General features: G+C 39.5%; 1 protein-coding gene across 3 annotated transcripts in view; it reads right to left on the bottom strand.

The window, feature by feature from the left end:
- The window catches only part of LOC150083875 (retinoic acid receptor RXR-alpha-B-like), a 207,216-nt gene that overhangs the window by 83,610 nt on the left and 101,029 nt on the right, over positions 1-22,577 (bottom strand). For 2 of the 3 annotated variants that reach the window (XM_090375821.1, XM_090375820.1), the window contains exon 1: positions 10,137-11,126. The exons of the other annotated variant lie outside the window; for it this stretch is intronic. In XM_090375821.1, coding sequence (XP_090231947.1) covers positions 10,137-10,230 — 94 coding nt within the window. In that variant the 5' untranslated portion in view covers positions 10,231-11,126. Of the gene's footprint in view, positions 1-10,136; positions 11,127-22,577 lie in introns of those variants that run through there. 3 annotated transcript variants of the gene reach the window in all.

Genomic DNA, 22,577 nt, shown 5'->3' on the forward strand with positions numbered 1-22,577 from the left:
AAATATCGATTGAAAATCTGTGCTCGAATGTTGGAGTTCGGAAAATTTCCTTTGAATTTCAATAAGGATTCATTATCAGGTCACAAAAATGGGAAAGAATCCGAACGGCATTATTGTAGTATAGTGCAATGGTCACAATATTCACTTATAAGCGAAGTTAATAAAACGGCACCATCCAAATTGAGCCAATCAGTAACATACAACTGGGTTAAATGTCAGGTGGTGCAGATTTTTACACTGCCAATAAGGCCATGAGTATCTGCAAATACACACAGTATCTGTAAATTGCGATTATTATGGTTAGTTTTCTCATTATGCAAGATGAAAATCTCGAGTCTCAGAGACAGAAAAAGCCATCCAGGTGTTCTCTGTCTCTCAGTCTCCAATCCGATCACCACGTGAAATAAGCGACAAAAGTTTCTCCTGGTCCCAAAAGGAAATGTTCTCAACTTTAGCCACCATTAATAATGATAAATAACCTGGCCTCAGAAACGATCCAACGCATCACCGCAGGATGCAAAGTGATTACCCAGACAGAGTACACTCGTTGTTGTTATTTGGTTTTTAGGAGCATTAGCAACTAAGGCCATATTGCTCCGGGGATACGCGGTGGTCATTTCCTGACTACCGCATATCCCCCGTATTTGGTGGTCACGGACTCGAACTCCGGTCTAATCAAGAAGCATGCTACGCACTGCTGCTCCTGCCTACCTGGCTACGGAGGCGCCAAGTACACTCGTAGAATCGACCAGGTAGCCGGGATAATACATCAGAAGCTAGCGAGGAAATACCAGTTGATCAAAGAAAGTGTACCGTATTACAAGTACGAACTCTAGGACGTACTAGAGACCTCAACCCACAAGCTGTACTGGGACCGCGCTATAACAATGGACAAGACAATCCCGTACAACAGATCGGACATAACCCTTGTCGACAAAAAGGAAAAGGCTACTATCTGATTGACATAGGCGTGCCCAACACTGGCAACCTCCAGAAAACCCACGAGGAAAAGATCAAGAAGTACACGGATCTAAGACAGGAATTCAAAGCGATGTGGCATATGCAACAAGCAACGACCATCGCGATCATTGTGTCAACCACTGATATTGTGCCAAAGACCCTACACAACAGCCTAGCAGCAACAGGTTTCCCAGAGAACACATACAAGAAATTTCAGAAAGTCGCAATCCTGAACATCTGTAGGATAGTCAGAGAGTTCCTCGACAAATAGTAACATCAGAGATAACCACACTGTGCACTTGGTACCAGTACCCGTCATGGGGTGGAACCCCCATCAGGGGTTCCACCCCATACTATAACAATAATGACAATAATAAAAAGTAAAGTTCCTATCACCACTCTTGCGGGGTCTTCAGTGTTCTCAGAATATCAATTGCGATGATCTTTTACATATGCATAATTTATGTTTTATTTATCAATATGGCTGCGCCTCCGTAGCCAGGTGGGAAGGAGCAGCAGTGCGTAGCATACGCTTCTTGATTAGACCGGGGTTCGAGCCCGTCACCACCAAACACGGAGGATGCGGAAAGGTCAGGGAATGACAACCGCATATTCACGGAGCAATATGGCCTTAGTTGCTAATGCTCCAAAAATAACAATTACAATCAATATGGTATATATTGATATTAACGATTCCCATGCATGAGCTCATAAAGGTAAATGCATTATGTTTGTAAAATCGCACTGCGTTTGCATATAAATTCAAAGAGGAATTGGACAAACTTTTGGAACGAATGGATACGTGAAATGGAAGGTCTTTTTTTTTTTTTTTGGCTGATGCTGTATAAGCTTGCTTTCATATGCCAGTATTAATGCTAAGTGTGCTCACTGGCCGATCTGCATGTGTGCAAGTTGAAAACTCACGTGGAAACACCCTACAGCCTTCGCCTAAGATCGACTAACTACACCTTCGAATAAGGGTCTTTAAAAATTCCTCCAGTTATTGTGGACTGGAATCAGACCTCTCCAAACAATTGGTAGATGATGTATCGTGCTCACTTCTTCCACGGAATGCTGTGTATGCCTCATGTGTTATATGGCCGGGTTGCTTGTTTTACAGCAATAGGTCTTTTCAGTATGAAAGAAGGAAAAAGTGTCTTTAAAACCACTTTATCATCTACTGTTTTTTATGATCATAAGTTGGAGGTCGCAATTAATTATTTAAGTATGTTCGTAGTTGACTCTTGTAAAGTCTTTTAAATTATGAAAATAATAAGCACGGCCTCCGTAACCGAGTGGTCATAGCGGCAGTAAAATAGCACACGCTCTTTGAGTAGACCGGGGTTCGAGCCCCTGACTGCTAACAGTCGATCTGCGAACCCGCACTGGACCAGCGTGGCAGATTATGGTCTATTTCCTTCAACTTGAATCGTTGAGGAGGGATTCCATAATGCAGTGGATTGATAATAGTTACAGTTTAAGCAGGAATAATGAACGCCAAGGGTACAGACGTGTTTTGAGATGACTGCGATGTGGTTCGAAGAAAATGGGAACTCCAAAGACAGTATTATTATACAATACGATAATACACCGTCGCATTCATCTCTATTCGTAGAGTTTTCTGGCCAAAAGCGGAACTGCTCAAGTCCAGAAACTTTTCACATTCTCCAAACATGGCTCTTTGTGTTTTTTTCTTCTTCCCCCTCAACCTTTTTTTCCCCGCAGATTTAAAAAAAAAAAAAAAAAAGACGTCGAACCTTTATATAAACAGTAATATGACGGATCAGCTTTCGGCGATTTCGAAATCGGTTTTCCAAAACTGCTTCCAAGAAGGAAAATTGTTGGGCTAAGTGCGTCGCCTGAAAAAGACACTAATCCGAAGGAGATTAAGTAGCCCATCCCCTAATATGTTTATTTTCATTATACCGTAGCCGGCTACTTCTTGAACAGACCTGGTATACAAAAGCATGTGCCGAATACATCAAAAGGTCTCTTGACTCCATAGCAGCACTTTGATGTAACCAATATAAACATCGTACATGTAAAAATAGTTAAAGCGCAATTATTTGAAAATTTACGTAACTTTGTAAAATCTTTGCTGGACATTAATTATAAAATAAATTTTAAATTCAGCTGGTAAAAACCTTTAATTGGCAAAATTTATGCGAACACTGAATTTATGTCAAATTTAAGTTGTCGCATAACCGAGAAGGCAAAAGCAGACTATCATAGAGGCTAATGTTTGCATCACAAACATTAGCCTCTATGAAAATGAATCCTTAAATTGTAGCGTAATGAATTTATGTAACTGCTTTAACGAAACTATATTTGGAAAATAAGTACTTGGGTCTGTGGGTACTGTAATCTGTACTTATTAACCCAGGAGGAGAGGTCCACTGTGGTCTATTTTCATCTTCTGAACTTGCGTCTTCTGCATGCTGAATACGATACTGGTACCACCTTTATATCCAATCACAGAGGAGTAAACTGATCATTAAACTAACATTTTCATCTAGTAAGTAAAAGAACTTTTATTAGCTACATCCGTAAATTTCGTGTATTCTGCGAGGGTTGCATGTCTCCCCCCCCCCATCCCAGCACAAACTTCTTTTTAACCTCCAAAATAAAACCGAACCAGGTGCAGAACACATTTACAACCAAATTTTTCGACGCTATAAACTGAAGTCTAATGGTTAGCTGCCCCATCCCTTCTAAACAACCATCTAATATAAAATCTTTAATTACAGACATAAATCTTATCTCTCAGATATTCAAAGCATATGAGCCATATTCATGATCTCGAAACTAACCACAAAGAGTCCGCCAGATGGATACACTGTTCCTAACTCAGCTGTACAACTCATAAATCATTTCATAATATTCTGTTTTTAGCACTTATAAAGCAAAGTGTACCGAGAAGAAATTCCATACTAAAATAAATAAAGAAAAGTACAGTCAATGAAGGACAACGCCCAACAAAATAAAACAATGGACATCCCACTAGGATTCAAAACAGATGAGCCAGACACCAAACTAAACATTAAGTTTATAAGTGGCCTTCGGTCCTCTCTGCTTTCACAGATAATGATAAGAATAATACTTTTAAACCAATTTTAAGAGATAGATTTGACTTTTAGGAATGAGCAGAGTATATGTATTAATTAGAATTTCTGATTCTGTTTCTTAATACTTGTCACACTTTGCAACAGGATATGGTAGGACTTTGCTGATAGCGAGAATTTTACCCCAGGGGCTCACATCGGGTGAGTATGGGCTTGGCAAACCCAGAGTCCTGAGCTGGATATCATCATTCTTCTCTTTCTTGGTGATTCCCTTCTACTTCTGACTCTCTCTCTCTCTCTCTCTCTCTCTCTCTCTCTCTCTCTCTCTCTCTCTCTCTCTCTCTCTCAGGGTAATGAGGGAATTTTTTCCTTGCACCACAAGGCTAATAATAATAATAACATCTTGAAGACCTCCACGATAAAAAAAAAAAAGTCTAAAAATTACCTTTGTTAAATCCTACAAGATAATTTATCTACGGTGATGATGATATCTGTCTTGAAAACCAAAATAAAACCTTTTTACAGAAGACGCTTTGAATGACAGCTACCATTTCAAAGTATTGTGATTATCTGAAACCAAGAGTAACTAAGACGGTAGCACCAGCTTTCAGGGATCGAAATGGAACGCCATTAATAAACTATATATATATATATATATATATATATATATATATATATTTTTTTTTTTTTTTTTAAATAATGAAGCTGCACATGATATTACAGATGCATGTGATGAACCGAAATGGCGTTATGGTGCGCTTGGTTCCATTCTGAGTCTTGTCTTTCATCATGAAGCAAGTTAAGCATCATCTTAACATTGAGGAACAGGAGATCAAGGAGAAAGAAACTAGTGATGGGCATAACTGAATGATTAATAATTGATTATATGCAAATTAACCGATTACGATACATATAAACGTATATGAAATATGTACGTGAGGAGAAAAAAAAGTTGTTTAGTTAAGTTCTTTTGCTGTGCTGTCCTCTGTCCCCACATTTAAACGGCCTTTCCTTCTTATATTTCAAATTCTTTAATTTTACTAATTTCTCCCTAAATTCGCTTTTTAACTGTGCTTTGCTAGCATGTGCTTTAATTCAGAAACAGAGGACTTATATTTATCATCTTTTCGTGTGATCCTGGTGGTTGACTTTTGATAATGACACCAGAGTAGTGCGATATAGGGCAACGTGTTTCTGTATTTTTATTTATATAATTTTTATATATAATTTCTTTCTTTCTTTACTATTTCACTTCCCTCTCAAATACATATTTCATTTTTATTCATTAAGGTCTTTGAGTACTTTCTGTTTGTCAGTGGCTCTTATCCATAAATATCCCTTCCTTTTTTCATTTTCTTCCTATTTTCCCTTATTTAATATTTTGCTTATTTATATATGAGTGTGCGCAAGCGTAGATCGAACAGAACAAGAGGTGAACTAGTAACAGAACGTTCGCTTAGGTTCCAATAGCTTCAGATCGAATCCCCGTTTTTTTTATAGTGGATTTCGTAATAATCTAATTTGCATACAATCGATTATGGAAATCGGATGACTCTTGATTATGCTCATCACTAGAAGAAACTCAGACATACCTTGGCATTACTTTCGATCAGACTATCTTGCAAAAAACACACACAAAGGTGAAAGGCAAATTAAAAACCTGAAATAAGAACCATAGTAGCCTGCTAGAGTTACTTGAGGCCCATGTGTTCGCCTCCTCAGTACCAGTTTACACAACAAAAATCCAGTAAGCCTAAGCACGCGAGCACACAACCTGTTCAGCAACTCAATCAAGCTACAAGCATCACTACATGAAAAAAAAAAAAAAAAAAAGAAAAAAGAATTCTGGCTTTCAGTGCCCCTATGTTACCTCCACGTGGCAGGCCAGTGGTTACAATCGATTCCTTAAATACCAAGTAGAAAAGGGCTGGTTCGAATTCCGATCAATACGGAAGAAATATTAATGGACGCTTTTACACCGTAACTAAATTAGTCGGTCTGGGGGGGAAAGGCTACATTGGTTCTCGTTTCTCTCTCGGGGTTTTCACCCAGTAAAAAAAAAAAAAAAACCCCACGAATCACAAAAAAAGCTCCTCGGGAATTATCTGCAAAACATTCTCCAGAAACTGTAAAGTTCGCCTCTAACTGCAACTTTGCAATGACATCTGGGGTGCTGTACGTTGATCTGTTTTAAAAGTGGAACTTAACCAAGAACTCAACGACTGACGAACAATAGCTCTACCATTAATTCCCTTTACAAAAACGAATGGGCTTCGACGTTTCTTGTTTCAAACCTTGAACTTGTCACCAACGTGGGCACTCAACTTCCTGAGACCTTGAAATCAGGCCAACAGATTCCCCATAATCTACGTTCGCTGAGCCAAAAATGACCACAGGTGATCCAACGTGCTCCTGTAGTGTCATATAAGATTCAAAACGCATCTTACTGGATTGCTCTTCCATGGAAGACCAAAACAGCTAAACCAGCTAGTAATACATTGTAAATTGATATAGCATTTACGATTGTAGGCGTACGCGCTCTCTCTTTCTCTCTCTCTCTCTCTGACAAAAAAAAAAAAAAAAAAAAGAAAAAACGACGCGAGAAAGCAATATATACAGCATCAGTCATAATAATAATAAAGTCTTCGTTTGCTGCTCTTCCCTCCCAATAACATGTTAAACCCTTTAAATTTATTCAAGCTACCCATTCCCACAAGTTTGTTTTGACTGGAATCGATATCCATTGTGTAATTATTCCTCCTTGCATTCGCAAATAAATAAATAAATTCTTTACATTACACTATGTTATGCTATACTCATGTAACTGGATAACCTAGTAAATGGGTTAATGACTAATTTTCATACGTTTTTGAACGATTCAATGCAACGCTAGTCGTAGGAATGCAAAGTAGTTACTGTAATCAGAGGCCATCTATATTTTTGGATGAAAAATTACGAATGTTTAATGGAGACATCGCCCACTAAATTTTCAAATGTTCTCATTTCATTAAGACCTGATTATTACCAGAGAATAGACCATGGATACACTGATGCTAATGATAAAGATAAATTGAATTGAAACCGCGTGTTTAAATTTGGCCTATTTGAACGCACGGATGTGAAACATGGACCCTCAAGAAAGATGCAGTGAAAAAAAAGAACAGAAGCAGTGAGTGTGGGAATTGAGAATAATGATGAAATTCAAATGGACAGACGAAATGCCCAATAAATGTCCTTCAAATGAAAGGCACCAAAAGAAAACTATGAAACAAAATCTGCAGACTCAAAATAGGGTACTGTGGCCACATCATAAGAGGTTCAAAATTTGAAATACCTAAATTTACCTTAGAAGGGAAAATTCCCAGCAAAAGAAAAGAAGGAAAAGAAGAGGAAACTGGATGGATGATATAAAAAGACTGGACAGGACTTTCCACAGAAGAAATCATCCATAGGAGTAGAGAAAGAGATTACTGGTGTTTGATGGCGTCCAACCTACAAGATGGAGATGGCACATGATGATGATTCCCCCCCCCCTATTTTTTTTCACTGTTTTGTATAAACCTAATTTATTTAATAATTGCCAGATGTAGGTGGCATTAGCATAGACCTCACAGCCCTCGTGGGTAACAGCTGGTAAAATCGCCGCCCTTCCCACACCGGGTGGATAAGACCCGAGTTCGAGTCCCGTCGATAGCATGAGGAATTTTTATGGGCCCTTTCACAACGTGGCCGAGTTAGTCGGTCTCAATACGGAGCGATATGTCCTTAATCGCTGATGCTCCTAAAATCCTATTACTCGTACAACAACAACAACAACAGCACCTCACAAGTATAACTTGTTGCTGTTAGCAACGATTTCCGATCACGCCAGATCCGATTCATATTTTGATTTAAAAATCATACTGTTTCTAGGTCCACAAGAATTTTATATATATTCACTCAAGGAAAACAAATTAAACTTTCTGACACAATTGGTGGGGGAGGGAGGGAAATGAATTGCTGAAAATTTCACCAATGTACCAAAATTCTCCAGATGCGTCCATTTTCAGACGCGCGCCAAAAAAAAAAAAAAAAAAAAAAAAAAATTCCTTCAGATGAAACTGAATTCGATGATACATTTTCGAACTTTGATATTTCCGAATCGAGGTAAAAGAGCAACTCAGGTGAAAACTACTTTCGGCGTTCCGCGACTTTGGCATTACGTATAGAAGCAGAGGATTTTTATTTATTTATTGTATTTAGCGGTTCCTGCCAAAATTTGGCAACTGCTGTTCAATCTACAGATTATTACGATGCACTCCCCCTGTTTTTGTCCAATTGCAGGGTGGAAAGATCCTCTAAAACAACACACAAAAAAAAAAAAAAATAAAATAATAAATAAATATAGAAGACAGTTCAAAGTCCAGGTGGAGGTGGAAAAGTCCGGTTATAAATAACTGTCAGTTAATTTAAGTCCACAGCATCATTAATTAAAATGGTTACAGCAAACCATACCAAATCACAAATCAAATAACGGTGAACAAGGAAATTATTACATCAAGTTCTTCAAGAATCTACATCTCAGAGTCTGTAGAAACCAAGTAATGCGCTGAGAAAAGCCTGAGCCAACAAGTAGATGCCTAAGACAGAACTGCCAGCACAAAGAATTGGAGCTCTGGTAGTAGCACGAACCAGCACAAGTAGCCCGTGATAATCACAATGCTGACAGTAGCATTAACTGCCAGAGGGAATACTAAGAGGAAACCGAGCACGGGTTGTTGTTATAGTTCTAATAGGGTTTTAGGAGCATCAGCGACTAAGGCCATATTGCTTCGTGTATACTGTCTGTAAATTGCGTATATTCTGAGGTCGATATTTTGTTTGCTGGACGAAAAACATGTTTCCGGGAGAAAAAACCATGCTAACCTCGTCTGAGAACAACTAACTCAGCCACGTTGTGAAAAAGGCCCACAAAAATTCCTCACGTCATCGACGGGGCTCGAACTCAAGTCTTTTCCATCCGGTGTGGGGGTAGGCGATCCTACCAACTGTGCTACCCACGAGGGCCCAAGCACGGGAGTGGGATAAAGACAAAATAGTAAAAATATAAGAAATATCTTGGAGCATCGGGAAAATACCTGGTTGACCGATACCCTGAGCCAGCTCAATCCCTGAGAATATACCGGTGATAATTAGTTCTTCGGAACGATTTTTTTTTTAAATTACGACAATATACGATTTTTCAGAAAGGAAACCACAACTTATGATGCTCATAACACTTGAATCTAATTCAAATAAAATTGAGAATAAAAATTACGTCTCTATTAAGTTATTTTGCTTGCTAAATTAACTTAATAATAAATGTATGAAACTAATTTCTGAAATTTTGTCAAGTATTTAATTAGCCCATATGCCATCTATTCTACTTATAAAAGTAGGAAAGTGGATGATATGGTAAAGTGAAACGTAGCAAAAATAAATGCGGCACTTCCATCAGACTATTTAAAAAACTTTATCAAAGCATCTTTCCCAGGATTACCGTCCGGGTTCACTTAAATATTGCTGACTTTCAAACTTCCTAGACGCCAAGAAGATTTTACACGTTTCAATCGATAACTACACCAAATCCAAACTTGCGATCATTTTAGGTGAATTTACAAATTAGATTGCGGTGGTAGTAAAACTATTACTTTCATTTGCGTTGCTTATTTAATGATGTATGAGACAACCAGCCTTTGTCAGACAGGTCAACACCTGTTTCAACTAAGTACTGGTTCGCATCTCTTCCACCTCCTTTGCTTTTTACATGTACCTTGCAAATTTCGTAACACCTCTCTCTCTCTCTCTCTCTCTCTCTCTCTCTCTCTCTCTCTCTCTCTCTCTCTCTCTCTCTCTCTCTCTCTCTCTCTCTCTCTCTCTCTCTCTCAACACGCATACAGTCAGGAAATTAAGTTCCTAAAGTTCCCTTCTCTAACTTTAATGGTTCGCAAAAATGAAGCATCAAAAGAAGTGTGCAATACCCCAACAAACGGGAGTAAGTACTGGAATCCTGTTTGTTGAGATATACTTAAGTATTATTTAAACAAAAAGAATCTCAAAACTTTATGTAAGAAAGCTAATTATCACAATACCTACATGTGAGACCTGAAGGTTGTAACCATGGTGATCCGCTGTGGGTACCGTATAATAAGGCTGTCACAGACAACTTTGGCCGTTCTTTCTTGTACATGACTGGTATACGGAAGTAGATGTAGGCCAACGAGTACGAACTCCGTTGGTGGGGACAGTTAAGGTGACTTCCAAGAACACAACAGGTGTGTGTTTGCGATATTCCAGAGAACAATAGCCAAAAGACTTCCGTCCTGACCGCGGGTTGAATTGCGCAACAGTGTTTTTGGCAGTCACGCCATGGATAAACACAGTACTCTTGTTCTCAAGAACTCCCCTTAAGCTGCTGGATAAGATTACAAAGAAGAAATAGCAGGACACCGTATTCCAAAGCAAACGAAGTCAAGTGCAATGCCTATGAAGGTAATAGGCCATTACCATTCGTCCCAAATAGTCGCAGAAACTCTCTGGATGTCGATGACACATTCCTTGAAAGATGTCTCGCTTAAATCTGGATAATCTTCGTAACTGTCAAAGAGCAGAGCACGTGGCCGAAGCATTTATGCAGAAAGTAGTCGAAATACAAGTTAAAGCGATGTCATCACAGGTCAGCTACCGCGGATGAAGAAAGAGGCAGACTAGACGGGGCGCCAGCAGCCCGAAGTATGCCAACACACTGACGACAGAAATATACGGCTGCACCAGACACGCTTTTCGGCCGCTGCAATAGCCCACGCACGCTCAGGGCACAAAGGGGTGAAACGGAGTCACGTGTTTTTACCGGTACACAACCGATGCGACAGCTGACCAGAGTCCACGCAGAGTCGCGTGACTTCTTCGCCGAGCTTGTCCTTTGACCGACAACAGGTTAAGTTGCTTAACTAATTCAAATTAACCACTTAACAGTTGAAGAGCGAAATCTCCTCCAATGTGAGTATTGGATGATCGTTGTGCGGCACGCGAACTACAGTGAGGCAGGAGTACACTACAGCTGCCGCTATGTTCCGGTGAGAAGCTCCGTGAAAAAAGGGGGACATTCCAAGGGCAAGGTCTTGGCGGCTGACTGGCACGTGAAAAACTTGCTTTGCCACCCAGTGAAGGGGTAGTTGGGCGACGAGTGGCTGGGGAACTACGCCTATTCCAGTCGTCATCAAAAACGTCATCTAAAAGACAATGCTCAGCATTCATAATACGCTGGAAAAGTTCGTAATTGTGGCAGGATTGGTAGAACGACTGAAAATTCGCTGGTTTACAACGCTTCGTGATATGTTGAATCCCAGCATAACATTCCTCATGTGCACTTAAAGAATCAAGCTTTTAGTAGCATCAGAAATAACTTTTGTTTTTAGTTGTTAAAGAGTTTTTAGTGCTTTTTTTTTTTTAAATGGAACTTCAGTTTCCATTTAAAAGTAAATAAAAGTAAATCCATACTGAATCCATAAATCCATAAAAGTAAATTCATACTGAAGTATCACAAAGGGATTCAGTTAGAAAGGAAATAAGGTGCTCTTATAGCATAAAAATTTAGTAATTTTCGAAACTTATTAAAAATTTTTAACTCGCATAACAGTGAGAACTTCAATGTGAAAAGGAACAAACTGAATGAGCCTATCGTATTACTGATTAGTCCTCGTGGGTAACAGTTGGTAGAATCGCCGTCCTCCCCACACCGGGTGGAAAAGACTTGAGTTCGAGTCCAATCGATGATGAGGGACTTTTATGAGGCTATTCATAACGTGGTCGAGTTAGCCGATCTCAGGAGAGGGTAGCATGTGCTCTATGGTCGATTTTCATCCAGCAAAACAAAAATCGACCATAGAGCACACAATATACACGGAGCAATATGGCCTTAATTGCTGATGCTCCTAAAACCCTATTACAACACCAGTAGAAATTAAAAAATTAAAAATTTCTCTCGATGTACAGAGAATAAAAAAAATAAATCTTCTGTCTCTGGGACAACCACACGGTCAGAAGAGTTCACAATATCGAAAGAATACAAAAAAACAGCACCGTATTTAGCAGTAACAGACTCGAAACACCATCATTCAAAGAACATATACTTATGTCCTCACCTGACCACTCGGCTCTGGCGACCATATCAAAAAACCAAATAATAATATTAATTTTTTCATTTGACAAAAAATTACTACTTAAAAAAAACTGTTTACAATTTCTTTCAAGGCTAAATTAGCAAAGTTCGACGTTTCTTTTCTTTTTTTTTCTTTCATCTTATAAACATGCAATTTGGCGCCCTGAAGTCAACTGAGTTACAGTTATACGCGAGTCCATTGTATAAGACCAGCACCTGCAGTAACTGGAACCGGATCCGAACCGGACTCGTATTGTTTCTGCTCGCAACATACACAAAAAATAAAATAAAACAATGGAGTCTTGGGAATACTTGTATTAAATTTTATACACATCAATATAAATAAAAATTTTATATTAAAACATTCAAAAAATTATTGTATATAATACACAAAAATTTAAAAACACAAACTAACAGTTACTTTATCAGTTAATATATTACTTTTTGATATATTCAATTATTTTAAATTAAAAAATTAAACCGCACCCGAATAGCGAACCGAAAAATTAACTGAAGACCCGATCCGATGTTGGACTAACTTGCATAGCTAGCCCCTAAAATTGGCTCTAATATCAGTACTGTACGCATGCAGAACGTACACAAAAACTTGTATATAAAAACAAGTAAAATTTTATTTTACTGTTAAAAGGATAGAAACATTTTTAATCATCACGCAATATTACTTTTTAGAAGAATGTGCACATGGACAACGCACGTACAGATTAAATGCTAAATAACCACCCATAATCAATGCTGACATCGCGTATGTTTACAAAACTGAGCGAGGTGGAATGTGGACTGGATGAGCAGCAGGTACAGTGCGCTTCTGCGCGAACAAGGTGCCAGTTGGGATTATTTTGGTCTGCGGGGAAACGTGGGTTGTCCGTGCAGCATCCCACATTCCCTGTGAGTGATGCATCGGCACCCAAGGCTCCTAAGTGTGTGTGTGTGTGTTTTTGACGACAGATTGACTAACAATCATAGTGCAGCATGATAAGCTGCAGACAACATGGTGCAGCTATTTAAAGTCACTTCAGGGAACTAGAACTGACAGTTCGGGAAAGGGTTACGGACCCAACTGGGGTGTATAAACTGCAGTAAGGCACGTATAAACTGGATCGTTAAATTTGTAAAAGTTAGTAAAAAGCTCAATAATGAATGTTAAATTGAATTTTAGCTTCTTATAAGTGGGCACCCAGGAAATTATTGACTCGCAATCTTAGATGGTTTTAAATGTTCATCTGATAAATCCTGGGTTGCAATAGGATTTCCCCTTTATGCATGTTGAAAAATGTCGTGAGCAATTTGTATTCTTGTTTCATTCTTTCTCAACAGATTTTGTTTATTGTATTTTGTGATCTCTGAACATATCCAGAGATCACAAAATCGATTCTGATTAACAAAATACAACTTCGGCTATACCTGGGGTAGAGGATTTTCAACTGCAGCCAGGAAGCTTTCGAAACGAACATATTCAACGTCCTGTGTTTGGTGAATTCCAATCGTCTAAATTTAGACGTGTATGTTTAGCCCAAGGACAGAATTCGAGGTTACTACTAAAATTTACAGCTGCCATCTTTGTATTATAAAGTGCCATCAGCCAAATGGATTGAACAAAAAAAAAAAAAAAAAAAAAATATATATATATATATACATAACCAAACGTAAAATTCGAGACATACTCTGCGTGTGGCTTGGTCGCTAAAATATTTTTACTTTTAGGACTAAAGCAGGCTTATAAATTATTCCCTTCTTCGCAATTCGCATTTCTTCTTACTGAACCAATAAATTAAATTATATTAGAAATTTGATTTGGGACACGTTGTAATAGGGTTTTAGGAGCATCAGCGACTAAGGCCATATCGCTCCGTATTACTGTCTGTAAATTGGTGTGTTCTGTGTTCGCTTTTCTGTTTGCTGGACGAAAATACGAGTTTCCGGAAGTAAAACCCAAGCTACCCTCGCCTGAGAACGACTTACTTAGCCAAGTTGTGACAATGGCCCATAAAAATTCGTAACATCATCGACGGGGCTCGAACACAGGTTTTTTTCCACCCGATTTTACCAACTGTCCTACCCACGAGAGCTTGGGACACGTATCGTGACAATCTGATAACTGTTTCAGACTTGATATTCAAACTCTTCATGGTACGCCGTAAAGTTCGCAACTGGGATATAATATCAGCAATACAGGGTTTCAGAAATGGGTTTTACGTTTTATACACAATGTTTTACCTTTTATACACAATAGAACAATTTTAAACTTACATGAAAATGCAGACTTTTATTAACCATTCAGTCATTAAATCGTGAAACTTGAAGTTGCCCTCTCCACTTGGGAAATACTGCATAAACAAACTCATTGTGCTCCTTTGCAACTAATATGTAAATTTTAATCCCTTTTGGGAATTTTTCAAAGTTTACAGTATATAATGAAATATGAGACCTGAATTAGATCTGTGTATTCGCATGTCGTAAAGTAACTTATTAATTATGCATTACCGATCCGAAATGTCCATCTCTTAACGCGATTTAAAGAATTTTGAGGTAGACTGGAGAAGTACCTGTATTATCCGACAAAATAACATATTGCAATCGTGACTATGATCTATGCGAATCCCTTCAGCTAATGTTCTGAAAACCAAAAAGACATTACAATATGTCGCTCTTCATTTACTAAACTACAGAAAAGTCTCAGAACGGATCTTCACCCTCCGCTTACTCGTCTCAATAAAAATGATAGTGGGCGAAATAAATACATCAAGTTTTTGGCAGATGTCTAATTGGAGAATCGCCCAGAAACCCTTAAGAGCCCTTCCCTCTTTTCAGTCAGTGGCCCGGAGGACTCATGAAAGGTGACAGGTTCCTGCCCATAGAGATGCTCCAAAACGTTCAAGGCGATGGATGTTGACTAAAGTTCATAGAGGATAAATCCTACAGAAGACGTATATCAGGGAGCAGCTCTTGTCTTCAGCTGAGTGACTGCATTGCACTCCTCTGTGCTTTATGTTGCCCTCATTGTAAAAAAAAAAAAAAAAAAAATGTAATTTCTTTTCTGATCCTGATTTATGTTTTTTGTCCTGTTTTGGAATCGTATTTTGTTAAATCCCTAGTATTGTTACTTATGGGTCAGGCATCCCTGTAAAACTTTTTTACTGATTGCAATAAAGATATATTTATTTCGACACATGCGATGTCTAAAACGGCTATCCTTTCCCGAATTTCCAAAGCTTGGGGTTTCATGAACTACAAAGCCTTTAGAGTTGGGCGAAAAAGTATTTTAGGTTAAACACGAAAAAAAAAAAAAAAAAAAGTAGCCCAGAGGAAAAGATGCACTTAATAGAAATTCTGCTTGCTCACTCCTATCTTCCTCTTAGTTTGAACATATATGTAAATTTCAAGACCACGTTCAACGACGTTCTTTCCTTGGAATCATAACGTATTTTCTCCTCCTACACTTCTAAACTATCAATAAGGAAACTGTTAAGAAAGCAATAAATTTGCGTCCCACCCAAGAATACTAAAGGTCCTGATCACATCACACATTTGTGATTAAATGTGCCAGCGTATACGAGGGGAATTTGAAAAGGACTAAGTATTAAGGGTTTATTCGAGGAGTCTAGTAACATGTTACTTTTCAACATACCTGCTTTGGAGTCAATAAACTTTTGCCACCGATGCCGTAATGCGTTGATTCCAGCTGCGAAGAAAATTTTCTCTTGGGCCTCCAGGAATGAATGAACTGCACAATGATGTCACTGCCGGTGGGAAAATGAATGTCAGCCAGCTATGTTTTCAAATTATGAAATAAGTGAAAGTCCAATGGCGTTTGATCTAGTGAACTGGGGTATGGTCCAAGACTTGAAAGTCGTATTCATGCAGTGCAGCAATGGCAGACTTGTGAGCAGGTGCGTTGTCTTCGTGGAACAAAACTCCTTTGCTGAGTTTTCCTCGGGGTTTGTCTTTGATGTTTTCACGCAAACGCCTCACAAGGTCTGCGTAATATGCCCTGTGACTGTCTGGCCTTTCTGAAGCTAATCCACTAACACTCCATCAGCATCCCAAAAATCGATGGCATGCCTTTCTTTGGTGAGTGAGAAGAGCTGTGTTTCCACTCTTTGGACCCACGTCTCATACCTGGTCACAAACCTTGCAAGAAAATTTCCTGGAGCTACATAAAAACGATGCAAATATTCACTTGACAACTTGTGGGTGTACATTTTTGATTTGCTGTCAGCAACTTTGGGACCTATCGTGCTGACACCTTTTACAGAGCGAGAACCTCTGTTATTATTTGGTACACATGTTCAAATGAGGTAACCAAGACGCTGACAACGTACCGAACCGTAACAAGCCCATTACTCATTACCAGATCATGCCACCATTAAAAACCAAATCATGCATACTGTCAACAACTGCTGGAGTAATAGACGTTGCAGGATTTCCAAATCGTGGGATTTGGAAATCCTGCAACGATTTCCAGGCTCTCCCTCCCTCGATTAAATTCTTCTGCCCACTTCTTAACAATGGAATAGGAAGGGGTACCCTCCCTCAGTTTTGTAACCATATCGTCATGAATTACCTTTGCGGTAGTCTCTTTTCCCCAAATATATTATGTTTGCCCGGTGGCTGATTTTGTCCATCTTTTCTCATTCACACAACTCTGTTGACTTCAGAACTTGTAATAAAAAAAGACCTTACTGAGACTTAATTTGCTTGACTGTTTCCTTTGCATGTGACGCTGCTAATACCTATATCTTTCATTAAATCTGCTGTTATATCACAAGGACGTAGCTTTACCTGCCCTATTGTTCACTGCTCTGATGCTTTCCCTGCTTCAGCTAGACCTTCCAATAATTACTGACGATTTAAAGGTCTGGCCAATTTATCATTATTCTGAGGAAGCGATCTCTGAAAACCAAAGAACTTAATCACTGTTTGAAAATAATTAGTGATCACTTTGCCTTTGTTCTCAATCCATCAAAATCGGCACATTATTTCTAAAAGAAAAGTCTGCTCTCCTTTTATTACAAATTTGGTCCAAAATGTCTCGGTGTTTTCTTTCATTCAAATTATTTCTGTTCAATAAAATCACTAATGTTAATCTCACTTCGCTCTAGAATTAAATTTCTCGACCGATGACAGGACAATAATATATTAAAATTCATAAGAGAAAAAGAGAAGTTCATCCTACCACCTTAGTCTTTATGACACCAAATATTTCAAAGAAATACTAAATCTAATTCTCTCTCTTTCGACTGTTGATCATGACTTTAGATTACAACACTCTAGTTAGGTTAGACGACACTCATTGACTGTTGACCAACAAACCGATATTATGATTCACTGTCTGCGCGTGTAGCAGTGGTATCGTCACAATCCTCCCCACACCGGCTGGAAAAGGCCCGTGTTCGAATCCCGTCGATGACGCGAGGCACTTTAGTGGGCTTTTTTCACTCCGTGACTGAGTTAGTCGGTCTCAGGCGTAAATAGCAAGGTTCTCCCCCCCAAAAAAGAAACTGGGTTTTTTCGTCCAGCAAAACAGGCAAATCGACCAGAACACATACAATTTATAGTCATAATACATATATGGGTATATGTAAGAGATTATGGGTGGTCCTAATATAATAATTTGAATTTGAATTATGATTCATGTACAAATTTCCTAAGGATAAAACGGATTGCTCTGCACTGTTGTTGTAATAGGGTTTTAGGAGCATCAGCGACTAGGGCCATATTGCTCCGTGTATACTGTCTGTAAATTGCTTGTGTTCTAATGTCGATTTTTTGTTTTATGGACAAAAAACCAGAGTTTCCGAGAGGAAAAAACCATGCTACTCACCCGAGTTCAGGTCGGATATCTTTTTATTTTCCACTCAATATGGAAAAGACCTGAGTTCGAGTGGAAGGTCGGTGGTTCTGCCACTATGCTACCCATGAGGGCGCTCTGTCTGGAAGTGTAACTTTAATGCCCCTACGCTGGCTACCTTTTTATTTCAACGTTCACTCTACTGACTATGAGTACATAGTCAATAGACTGCAGGTATTTAAAAGGACCTTCCAGCTTAGTGTGTTTAACAAAATACTCCTCTTCCCCCTGCCCACACTTCTAAAATGCCGAGACATTTGGGATAACCAAATTTGAAATAAGAGGAGAAAAGGTTCTTAATCCATGAAAATCAACACATCTACTTCTTTTAGAATAACATGTGTTGATTTTGATGGATTGAGAATAAGGGCAAAGGAACAGCCTCATCCGAAGAAAAAAAAAGAGAAATTAGCCAGACTTTTAAACTGTCAACATAAGCAATTATCGGAAGGTCTAGTTGAAGCAGGGTAGGCATCTGAACAACGAATAATAGGGCAGATAAAGCGCTTCGTACCTCCTTGAAATATGCCAGCGGAGATAATTTATGTAATGCTCCCCTGAGACCGCGTTTATTGTGACATGAATCTCTTGATGTTTACCCGAATATGTTAACTGCTAAAAACTTGATTGCAAGCATTGTCTAACACTGATTTTTTTAAAACTTTTTAAATCAGCATCCCACTCAAACGTTACAAATTATCGAGCCACATTGACATTTCCAGTAATGGTGAGGCTCGCCATATCTGGTCTCATTTGAATGTCACAGCGGCCCACAGTTTGAGAACTACCAGTGGACAAGACGTCGATCAGGATTCCTTATGGCCGGCAGAGAGCACAGCATAAAGTTATAGAAAATGAGTGAGCAAGAATTATTTGTTGTTATACACTCGTCATCATATAGACCCATCGGAGTTAAAGGATGGTTCAATACCAAGTTAAAAACATAAGGTGGTAAGCACCACGTGGCATGCCAATTTATATAAATGGGTATCCTTTCTTAATGTAACAAGCTATTTTTACTAGTCAGTGAAAGAGAATTTACTTCATTTGCTAATGTCCGCCCTCGCGAGCGGCGCAGTCGGTATAATCACAGTCCGGCTACCCACCCCATCGGATGGGAAAAACCTGAGTTCGAACCCCGTCAAATTTTTACGGGCCATTTACACAACGTGGCTGCGTTAGTCGGTCTCAGGGGAGGGTAGCTGGTTTTTTCGCCCGGAAACTCGCTTTTCGGGTTATAGGCGCAACATAGAATAAGCTGCTGATGCGCCTAAAACCCTACAACAACAATGTTAATGTCTGCTGCAGTACGCCAGCTTTACTCATTACTGTGAGCTGTTCCAGAAGATCAAGTTTGTCATGCTGGTTGCATCATCACTTTCAGTAACGTGACATGAAATACGAACTGTTTTGCGTTTTATTTCAGTACAAGAGATCTGGAATGGCGAGAAATCATACTCAGTCCATAATGCAGTACGGGCAGAAAATCAATTTAACCGTATAAAATTTATCGATTTATTGTAGTGCAATTCCTGGTGAAGTGGTATCAGAACGTCCAGGTCACGTCTCCATAACGACAGGTCATGTACGCTATTCTCACAAAGTAGTCAACTTTTATGGAACAGACATGGGTGAATAAAAACACGTGTATGACTGAACCGTTCATGTAAACTAGCTAGAGAAGAAGTATGTATCAAAACAGGGTGTCTGGCCTGTCACTAACAGATATGTCTTTTCTTCCCTCCACCCAGTCTGTTGTGCAAACTGATTAACTAGTCAAGCAGGTTAACGTGAGCTGACTAAACAATGTTTTGAGTGGATTTTATTCAAATAGTTTGGCACGTGACACCTTTCTATGGTCATTGTTGTCTAATGTTGGAATTAAATTTGTATTATCAAATAAAATAAATTAAATCTGTATTTTTAAATAATAATAATAATTATTATTATATTCAGCCGAGTCACCTGAATAGAACTAGAACGAAAGAAAACTAAGGATGCATAAGAGATAAGAAAATGGGAGATTCAGAAAGAAGTACAACAGTCGATCAGTAAGTCCCACGACTGGCGAACCCCAGGAATAGATAACGTCCACCACTACTGGTACTAGAAGCTCATTTGCAAACACAAGCACCTAGCAGAGCACTTCACCCGAATGATAAGCCATCCAGAAACAATCCCAGAGTTTCTTACTCAAGGAATCACATATCAGAAAGCTAAAGACCAAGATACAGGCCGATCACCCGTCTCCCAACGATGTACAAGATCGTGACCAGCTGCATAATCAAGAAGATATCAAACCACTTGGAGAGCCATGTGGACACGTGTTGTGTCTTACGCAAGGTGGCCCCCTAAGCGTTAGATCAACTCCACCATGGTTCTCTGTGATTATATACAACTCTGTACAATGGCCAAAAATTAATGTAGTGTTATGTTTGCGTAGTGTGTGTTGCTTAGCTGTTTCTGGTCGCTTTGCTACCAGGAAGCAGCGATCACCAGTACCCATCCACGCCACGAAGAGGCGGGCCCAACCATATACGTGCTAAACTAAACGTAATATTTCCAGCACCCATAGGAATAAGCGCAAGTCTTATGGGTGCAGCAGTCTCCTACAATCATGTTGTGGCCCACGGATTATATGGTTATGTTGTGTGTTTATAAGCTCCTCAGAAGCTCGTTCAAATTCTGGATTACTTTTGGAATTAGCGATTTTAAAGTAGTGTCGTCCACTCCATATTAGTTGGTGCGTGTATTTTTGTGGCTAAATTTTAAGGGAGTGAGAAGTTATTAAGGTTTTTCTAATTTTGCTTTGTTCAGCCATGCTACCTCGTTGTTTTACAAATGTATGTAATTGCCGCTCCCATTGTAGTTCTGCCTATGGTATTTCTTGTATTGATTTTTATAGTGTCAGTTAATATTGATCCTGCTGATTGTTAGTTTGATTAACTGCACTTTTGGATAACTGGAGAAATTGCTATTATTTATATATAATTTCGGCTAATATTTAGTTTATGGTGCACCCTCTCTAGACTCGCCGACAAGGCAGTGATTGACGGGTGGAGACTCCGCCCAGCGTCACGTGATCACCTGAACATACAAAAGCATCTGGCAGAGTGCCACGCGGTGCGTGTCACGTTTCCGTATCTTCAGGTTATGAACTTCGATATTAGAAATGTCACGTGGTGTTAATATTTGGGCGAGGAGGGGGGAACGCAGTGAGTGGGCGGAGTCAAACTCGTCAATCACTATTTTTCCCCCTCTTCTTCTCGCCGCCAGTTTGAAGGGTGCACTATAAACAAAATATTTACCATAATTTCTACTCACTACCAAGAAGACTATGGGTTTTTTAGTATTGTTGCCTCCTGTTAGCGATAAATTAAGTAGCAAATAGTTGACCATTGCTTCTTCCGGAAACAACAAGTCAAGTTAAGTGTTATCGCCTCTGATTGGTTGCTGGAATTCCTGAATTTGAGAACTGCCATGAATATATATTTTAATTATGCTGTTGCTTAAATTTGCATATAATGTGTTATATAACGAGTGAAATTAATTTCTCTCCACAATCAGTATAGTTAATTAGTGCCTTGGAAACTTGATTAAAACCTTGTGACAGTAACAGCGCGCTATTCGTAGCGCTCCCTAACGACTGTGCTGCGAACTTGCTCCTCAAGTACAAATTATCTGTACAAATTACAAATTACCTGGGTTTTAGTCAGTGCTGTATTTCATCGCTACACTTGTGCCCTGCTTTTCATCCTGCACTCCCTCCACCTGACATGAGCGGGAGCTCATGTCAGGTGGAGGGAGTGCAGGGAGGGAAAGCTCCAGTTCCGCTGGTGAGGAGGAGCCTGAAACAGTTCCAGGGAATCCCCCCCCCCCACAACTAGTACACCGCCAAATACCCAGCTCAAGAGCAGATATCTCTCGATAAAAAAAGAAACGAAAAAGAAGGCCAACAAGAAGAAAACTAAGGAGGCAAGGGATGCTCTCCTCTGCTCGGAGTTAGTGACCCAAGATGGGGGGGGGGAACCACTGGCATTAGCCCCTGACCAAAGTTCTGTTGCTTTGGTCAGGAGCACCCACTGATGCCACTCCCATTACTGGGGCAATGGCCTCCACCCATACAGAGGTTAAAGGCGCCCAATTTATCATATGGACAGCCCTTGCTAACGCGATCGCAGCTGGGTTAAAATTCTCCCCTAGACTGAGGATATCGCCTCCACCTAGCGTCCCAGAAGATCCACTTCAGAGCCAGCTTCCCTTCACCAAACAATCTCTCGACTTCGTAGGCAGTTGATCGCCTTCCTAAACCACGACTCCTGTCGTTTCACCAGAAGTGCAGGTAACTGTGTGCAGGAGTTGTGGTCCACCCTTGAGTCAATTACAACTGAGTCCCTCATTGACAATGAGAGGCTCAAAGCTGTGAATGAAGAACTTCAGTCCAAAACTGTAGTCCTGGAAAAGGTCATTGATGCTCTTGGCAAGTGCCCAAATTGTACCAACGTTT

This window comes from Mastigoproctus giganteus, chromosome 6 (genome assembly GCF_048544385.1).
Source record: "Mastigoproctus giganteus isolate SK-2022 chromosome 6, ASM4854438v1, whole genome shotgun sequence".
Lineage (NCBI taxonomy): Eukaryota > Metazoa > Arthropoda > Arachnida > Uropygi > Thelyphonidae > Mastigoproctus > Mastigoproctus giganteus.